This window comes from Hippocampus comes, unplaced genomic scaffold (assembly GCF_001891065.2).
Source record: "Hippocampus comes isolate QL1 unplaced genomic scaffold, H_comes_QL1_v1.1 scaffold275, whole genome shotgun sequence".
NCBI classification, from domain to species: domain Eukaryota; kingdom Metazoa; phylum Chordata; class Actinopteri; order Syngnathiformes; family Syngnathidae; genus Hippocampus; species Hippocampus comes.
In genome coordinates this window covers 1,350,761-1,359,239 of record NW_017804971.1, presented here as the reverse complement: position 1 = coordinate 1,359,239, position 8,479 = coordinate 1,350,761, and the positions used below count along the sequence as shown (strand labels likewise).

Sequence of the window (8,479 nt, the reverse complement as noted above, 5' to 3'; positions counted from 1 at the left end):
GTGTCTCTGGTGTGGGTGGTGTGTGTGTGTGTGTGTGTGTGTGTGTGTGTGTGTGTGTGTGTGTGTGTGTGTGTGTGTGTGTGTGCGTGTGTGACAGACACAGGAAGAGATGATTCAGTGTCTTTGTGGTTTTGATGATAAGACAAATATTATTTTTAATATGTGAATGTTCAGAACTCCTGCCTCCATGCAGTTGTCGTATTTAGCACAAAAGATGGAGTTGTGTTGGGACCATCAACCAATGAATTCATTGACGATCCAAACCCGTGTCTGTGTGTGTGTGCGTGTGCCACACAAAGCCACAGACACACAGGAGGTAAAGGGACAGACTGACAGACAGATGGGCGGACAACTTTAGCATCCAATCACACAGCGGGGCCGCACGGCCGAGACACTCAATCTGGAACGTTGTCGGCATCAGACATCCAAAATGGAACGCGGTTCCTCTTTTCCGATACTATCCGCTTCTTCATTCGGCGCACATAATGAAGCGCAGTGAGGCTGGAATGATGCCAGGTGTACAATTGGTGAACCCACAAGTAGATTAAGACCTCCTGTCAACATGAATTCTGTAGATTTTGTCGGCAAAATGAGAGTGGTAGTTTTATCATTTCCGCATGTATGCATGGGTGGAGTGCCATTGTGTGCGGGTGTGTGTCCTACTCAGTCGCACAGCTGCCTCCCAACCGCAGGTGAGCCTAAATAACAGCAGCAGGTCTCCCTGAGCCTGACAGTCGTGGCATAAATGTCGCAATTGCAAGTGAACCGTATAGATGAAACAACCTGTGCCTGTGACATCAACATTCATATCCAGTCAACCCCTCTTTATCGTGATGAAAATTTGTGATATAGAGATAATGTACTACATAAAAATAATTTGGCCCCTCCCACATGCTTGAATCACATTTCAACGTTTTAAAACGTAAGCTTATTAAAACACAGCTCTTAAAGTAGTCCTCAGTGCACTGGTTCTCAATCCGTTTTTGCCACTACCACCTAAAAATGTATTTAGCGCTCAAGGACCACCAAATATTTCAGAAAAAGATTGTGTATTTTTTTAAAGAAAAATTAGCGTGGTATTATTGTACTAAAAGAAGTTACATTAATAATATGAATGTGCTTCAATTCAATCAATACAAGTATGCAGCTCTTCAATAAGCTGCAATATTCGCCTTTTTTCACCGAGGATAACAAATACTGTATCTACCGGTGATCAATTATATTATCTGTCTGTATGTGTTACTCCACCATTGGTGTTGAAATATCTGTGGCTTGAAGGCCTCTGACACCGCAACACCAATGCTGTCATTGTCATTTTTTCGTTATTTGTTAGCATTAGAAGCAAGTGGAAAATTATCAGAAGTTATGCGGTTGCTCTAACTACACGATGTGTAATTCTCTGTTTAATATTTAGTTTGGCATTGGCAAAGCACATGCAGTAATAATGTAATTAGGATATAATAACATGGGTGATTATGAGTGTAAATTGTTGTTTGTCTATGTGTGCCCTGCGACTGGCTGGCAACCAGCTCAGAGTGTCCTCCGCCTATTGCCCAAAGACAGCTGGGATAGGCTCCAGCACACCCGCGAACCCTCGTGAGAATAAAACGGTTCAGATAATGGATGAATGAATAATAACGTGGCAGTTCTATAAAACTGACTTTTTAGCACTACTGTATATCCCTGCTGCCGCTTCTGCGTGTGCTTGTCTGCGCGCATGCGGATAACTCTTTCATTCCCTAATAGATTTGTCCGGCATACCTCCTGATTGTCTGGCATTGAAAGAACCTTGGAAACGGGGGGAAAAATGTTTCCATCAAATTAAAGCCAATAACAAACATTTGCTCGTCTGTTCCCTTGTGAAGTGGAAATGGATGTCATGTGTCATCTTTCCTGACCGTGAAGGTTGCACAGAAGTGAATGCTTGGCAGAGGTTGGGAAAATGGTGCCAGTGCTTCCTTCCCTTTCCAGACAGAAGGATGGAAAGGCCTCAGTGAGCACGCACATATTAAATTCAAACCATGCTTGTGTTGTTTTTTTCCGAAGCTAAACACATTGTTGCGACTGTTGTTACTCGTCAGCTGACTTCAAGCCGTCAAGTGACAGCAAGACGATTTGACTCCAATAAGAGCTAAATTCATACAATGAATGCAATGCGTGTGAGAGTCACATAAATGTGATGCTGTGAATGTGGGAAGAATTGCGTTGTTGTTTTTTTTTTTTTTTTTTTTTTTTTTTTTTTTGCCTTTGTCTTGGAAAGATGACGTATAGGTTAAAAAAAAAAAACCATTCAGCAGAAGTTATAATTAGCCGCCAGAAGGCAGTTGTCGCACACTGTTACTTGAATATATTGTACAAAAGGTACTGAAAGGCTTAAGGACATTGTTGATCATTATTACAGTTGTTGGGTACTGTTTCCTGGCTAAGTAGAAAAGCACAAACGACAAAGTTATTCAGTAGATTTAAAGCGACAAACATGCTGCAATGAATTAGCTGAAGTAGTTTGTGTGTGTGTGTGTGTGTGTGTGTGTGTGTGTGTGTGTGTGTGTGTGTGTGCGCGCACCTAAAAATTGACAAACCTGACAAAAATCAGGCAAAAAAAAAACCATGCACAAAATCTAGCAAAAAAACAATTGAGCCAATAAAGCAGAGGAATGGGCAATAGGTTTGTGATAGACGATGGCACGTCAAAATCAGATTACAACGCAACTGGAAGAACGGAACTCCTTTCGGGGGGGAAAAAAAGACAATCATGGAAGAGGAAAGATATGAAAATTTGAGAATATGATGAAAACCAGGACAATAACAAACTAGGAAAAAAAAGTCACAAAAATATGAGAAAGATCTGGCAAATTTGGGGAAAAAAATCATACAAATCTGATGAAAACGTAAAAGAAAGGTTGTAAAAATCTCAATAAAGATGGCAAACAGCTGACAAAAAAAGGGAAGCAAAAAAAAAAAACTGTGGCGTAAAGTCTTCCAGTAGTATTAGCAAATAAAATGGATGCTATTTTTGCGCCAGTCTTGAATGACTGATTGTGACGACTGTCGGTAAGCATCATGTGCAGAAAGTAAAACCCATCGATGATTCACGATGAACGATTATAAGAAAGCCACTTTGCACAAAGAAATGAAGCTAACAAGTAATTCTGTCTTTTTTTTTCCAAAGAGCGTGACGTTGCTGGCTTTCGACTTGACGTCCGATGTTTGCAAAAGATGTCATTTTAAAGCATTGCCAAGTGGAAACTCCTCAGATACCCCCTTCTTTTTTTGTTCTTTTTCTTTTTCTTTTTTTTGCGGGCAAATCAAGCCTCTTCTGTGCAAAGCTTTTCCACTGTGGCTCTTCATTTCCTAAAACCACTGTGCCAATCCCAAGTTTTTCATGCCAAAAACGTTTTTGAATGTTTTACACAGTGTGTCTGGAGTATATTACAAGGGCCACCGGGATCAAACACCATCACTTGACTGTTTTTTTAATCAAAGTTGAGGAAGTTCAGGGCCACCCAGGCTTTAATTTCAGACAAAATAAGGAGAAAGAATCTTTTACCTCCATACATCAATCTGACATATTCATAGCAATCGGAGGAAATACCATGCTTTCTCAAGATGAAACCCAAGGGCAGCAAATATAAAGAGAAAAGCAGAGGCCCTAAGATTGAACTCTGTGGAACCCCATAAAACAGGGGAACAAAGCGGGAACTACCAAAGCTTAGGTGTCTGCCAGATGAGATCTCAACCAATTCATACCAGTTCAGTGTGAAAGGGGTATAAAGTCTTCCTGAGCTTTGCCCGAGCAACTGTCATTGAACTGTAGGTGTGTGTTAGTCTTATAGTAATTTTGAAGTAGGGAGCCCCCCCTCTGCAAGTCATCTCTAGAGGGTCTCCCTCTTGCTGATGGGGAAGCGTCTCTGTGTGCATTGTACCAGTAAATGTGAGAGAGTGGGGCAGCAGTAAAACGAAACTGACTTCAGTTTCCACTCAAATCTCTCTTTCACTTGTGGCTTTTTGGTCTTTAATTCAAGACAGTTAAATGTTGCAAAGTTACCTTTGCTGCACACTCACTGGAGAGTCATAGGTCAGAGGGGACTACTCATGACATTTCTTATCAAGGATACCAGCGCTTGCACTGGAAGTCCAATGAGGGGCGTCGCAACAACCACACTTTTCTCAATGGACAGTTTCAAGACAAGAAATTCAAGTTAGCGACGGTTTTTCAGAACTTTTTTGTCAACAAGGGGGGAAAATTAAATAACTTATTTCAGCAATGCTATCTGCCAACACAGCATTGTAATTGAAAATATGACTTGGAAAGTTTTCTTAAAACACGTGAACATCTCGAGCAATGTTACTGACAATGAAACATTGTGGAGCAAAACAGGAGCATCATTTCACATGGGAATATTTGTTCTGAAATAGGAACGTATCAACTGGATTAGGTGTTTGACCAAAATCAAGTCCTCTGGCTCAAACGTGTAAATGTCATCGGCTGTGAGGAAATACTGTAGGTAGTCATGCCACATTGTTGAAGTGAAGTGAATCATATTTTATTCAAATCACTCGCGACTGTGTGACCTATGAATTGGTGCAGTGGAAAAGCGAGCGTTTGTTTCTGCAGACGCCCACGGGACACAGCATGTCTTCCAATGACCACTTTGACCCTCATGCGTTCCTGATGTTTTTGTGTGAACAAAACACAACAACCTTGAGCTTCTTCTAACGATCTGCCCACCTCGCTTTCTTTTGGAAATTTAAGCTGTGCTAATGCAAATGTACTTCACCAGGGTGGGGAGTTTGCTCTGACTTTGTTATTTGCAACTTGATCTCTGTAAATATATCAATATGTTTACAACAAATGCTACCTTTTGGCTTTATAGTGGCCAACTTTTGGACAATCGAAACTTATGGGACCTTTACTGGTCGCAATCTGGATTGGTTTAAATCCTCTTTGGAAAACAAAACTAAGCTTTGGTAGTTCTTATGGTGTTCCACAGGGTTCGATGATAGGGCCTCTGTTTTTCTCATGTATTTGCTGCCCCTGGGTTCCGAGTGGAAAATAACTGTTATTTGGGCTTTACCATACAGGAGTTCTGACACGGAACTAACTGGTTAAGGCAAAGGTAACTTTCATACAAAGAGATCAGCACCAAGATATAGAAATTTTGGAGCCAAATTTTGTGCAATTTTGCAAAATATTTGTTTTACTTCATTCATTTTTGTACATGCAGTTATCACGTTGATCCTCGGTTTCTTAGGGTGCTCCGAAAGGCACTCTGAACGTGTAAGCATGGGTAGTTATTGTTAAAAATATGTGCATTGTCGCATATAAGACAACAAGGTAAAGCACAGTGTGTGCGTGTGTGTGTGTGTGTGTGTGTGTGTGTGTGTGTGTGTGTGTGTGTGTGTATGTGTGTGGTTGTGTTGACATGGGGAAGGAAGAGCCTCCCACGCCAACAGGATGACGCAACCCATGGTGGCCATGCACAGAAAGCACACGCATGCACATGCACTACAGCGATAACTCGAGGACGCTCCGTTTGCTTTAATGTCGCCCATTGTTCCATGCACATTTGTCAGCCTTTAATAAGGTTCATCGCCACGCTTATGTTCGTGGTGTGGACCGTTTTGCTTCAACTTACAGTCATGATGAATCTGTTAATTGCTCATTTTAATGACGTGATATAATCAGATAAGATTGTATCGTTTAAGACTTTGGAAGACAAATTATTGGCACAAATCTGATGCCAAATGGTTCCATTAAGAAAAACAAATCGATATGATGTGAACAGCATATATTGGATCAGCTAATCTCTTCATACGTTTGCTTAACTCACACAAGAGGGCTTCAATAAGGTACAATACTTTCTGTTTTTTTCCTTTTTTTTGAACAATTGTAAACTATTACAATTGTTGGATTGTACTTCAATGAAGTTATCTATTTTAATTTAATTAGACCGTTCAAATTAGGTGTCTATTACATTTACAGTGCCTTGAAAAAAGTATTCATGCTCCTTGAACTGTTTACCGGTTGCTACTTTTCAGCTTGCAATTTTCTACTTTGTGTTGGTCGGTCACATCAAATCTCAATAAACAACGTTGAAGTTTGCGTGGGGAAAATCTGAAAAATGTTCAAGGGGTATGAATATTTTTTTTCAAGGCACTGTAGTCCGGTCGTCGAGTGGTTAGTGCATTGGCTTCACAGTGCAGAGGTGCAGGGTTCAATTCTGGCTCCGGCCTTCCTGTCGTGGAGTAGTTTGCATGTACAGTCCTCCCTGTGCCTGCATGGGCTTTCCCCGGGTATTCTGGTTTCCTCCCACATTCCAAAAACATGCACGGCAGGTTGATGGAACACTCTAAATTGTCCCTTGGTGTGAGCGTGGATGGTTGTTTGTCTAAGCGTGCCCTGTAACCAGTTCAGGGCGTCCCCCGCCTACTGCCCGAAGACAGCTCCAACAGCCCCCCCCCCCCCCCAACGACCCTTGTGAGGATAAGCGAATCAGAAAATGGATGGATGTGTTCCTACAACATATTTCATTTTTTTCTTGTACTGCTCTCTATTTTGACATATAATATACGTACATAATGGTAGAATGATTAAAAAAATTTCGAGTAAGAGTACCATCGATGTACTTAATTCTATCCATGCTTCCTACCCGCCAACCCCCCCCAGGATTGCTCAATGGCTCTAAGAAATGATTTTGCTTTGAATGAGTAGAGGCACGCGCGGTGTTGTTTTGCTGCATTTGTTTAGAACATGACATCAGCGCGAAAGAAGGCCAAAAGAATGTGTGCTTCCCTCACCAGCCGACAGACAGGCCCGAGTCGTCTTCTCGCACCGAACCAGTCCGTCCGGCCTCGACGCCGACGTGTCACCGCACGGGAACGAGTTAAACGCTCGACTTAGACGTGCATGCAAATATGGTATGGGGGATTTGGAGTAACCAATTTCAAGAAACCCTAATTTCAGAAAATGGGCAGGGGAAAAAAAAACCCGACACCACCTGTACTTCAGCAGTTGTCTTTGGAAATTGGCCCCAAGTTCTTCATCGAGTTCACGTTCTCTTTTAGTTTACCCCAGAAAAAGAAGTCAGAAAGTTCTGGTAAACGTAAAATCTCCAAAGTTTGTGGACCCCCTGTCGTGTGGCATTTCCTGGCATGCACCAAGTGTGGTTCTCAATGCTCTTCCCTCTGCTGGTCACGTACCTGTACTGCATGTAATAAGGCACTCAATGCTACTCAAAGGGCAACGTTGCAATTTAAAATAACGCGTTAAAATTGTCAGTATAACAGTAGAACATGGGTAAAATGGTATCGATCTCCACCTTGTGTCTAATTTGATTTGCAATTAACCACCACGCCTGAGGAAAAACAACCGATCAGAGAAGGCGTGACTGACCAGGTGTCAATTTGTCATGCACTCACAACGACCTGTTACCTCGAGATTTATAGTGTACAATGTTGTAATTTGCTATTTTTCTCATTATAAAAACATGTCAGAATTTTTTTTCCTTTCTTTTCCGCAGTGAACGAGATCATCGGCCGAGACATGTCGCAGTCCCCCAGTGGCCGTGGCCCCGCCCGAGCAGCCCACGGCGCACAGTCGTAGCTAAATGGCCAGACGGCAACCAGAACACCAGGGTACTTCAACTCCCACAATGCAACACCTGTCAGGAAAGCTCGATATACTGTATACACACATCAAGAGCATCAATGTGGGTGATTTTTTTTTTTTCACGAAATCACCCTTTTTGAAATGATCAAAGCATTTATGATCCCAGTGAGGAGAAGCTCAACATTCCGCAACTGTCAAGCACCTGTACTTCTCTGATCACTCACGTCCCCTGCTGTCTATACATGTAACTGCCTTACAATTTATTGTTTTATTCTTCTTATTATAGAAATATAGATGCCATAAGATGGCAGCAAATCACATTTTCTGTTAGATAAGCAATGACCCAGCTCAATAAAGCTCCACCCCTCACTTCAACATAGTAGCTTGGCACCAGGATGCCACCAGATGGAGCAAAAGCAACGTCTTTAAGTGAGACGTGGCTCTGGCCTGAGCACAAAAATATCAAATAGTTAAAAAAGAAAAAAAGGCAAACTCCAACCCGTGATTAAGCGGGGTTCACTGTATTATTCGTTGTTATTATTATTACCTGTGTAGCAGAATTGAATGGCAGCAAAGTTCCCTTTCTAACCAAATAAACTGAAATCTACGAAGATACCATTTTATTTACGAAAATATAAGATCATCTACTCTGTGCAATAATTTTTAAAAAATCAATTAAAAGTCTCCCCTGTGTGCCTTGTTTTCAAGAAGACAAATTGAGTCTCAATATTTTCTATAAAAAAAAAAAAAACAAAACAAAACAAAACAATATAGTCCACAAAATGTTGTCCAACATCTGGATGTGGCATATTTACACAAAACGAAAATAACCGCAGCAATAACGCTCGAATTGGACAATTTTTTTCCCCG

The 8,479-nt window shown here is 41.4% G+C and overlaps 1 protein-coding gene across 2 annotated transcripts in view; it reads left to right on the top strand.

The window, feature by feature from the left end:
- nfatc3a (nuclear factor of activated T cells 3a) overlaps positions 1-8,462 on the top strand; it is a 53,383-nt gene extending 44,921 nt beyond the window's left edge. For both annotated transcript variants that reach the window (XM_019891502.1, XM_019891511.1), the window contains exon 10: positions 7,521-8,462. In XM_019891502.1, the coding sequence (XP_019747061.1) occupies positions 7,521-7,603 (83 nt within the window). In that variant the 3' untranslated portion in view covers positions 7,604-8,462. The remainder of the gene's footprint in view (positions 1-7,520) is intronic.
- The last annotated feature ends 17 nt before the right edge of the window (positions 8,463-8,479 follow it).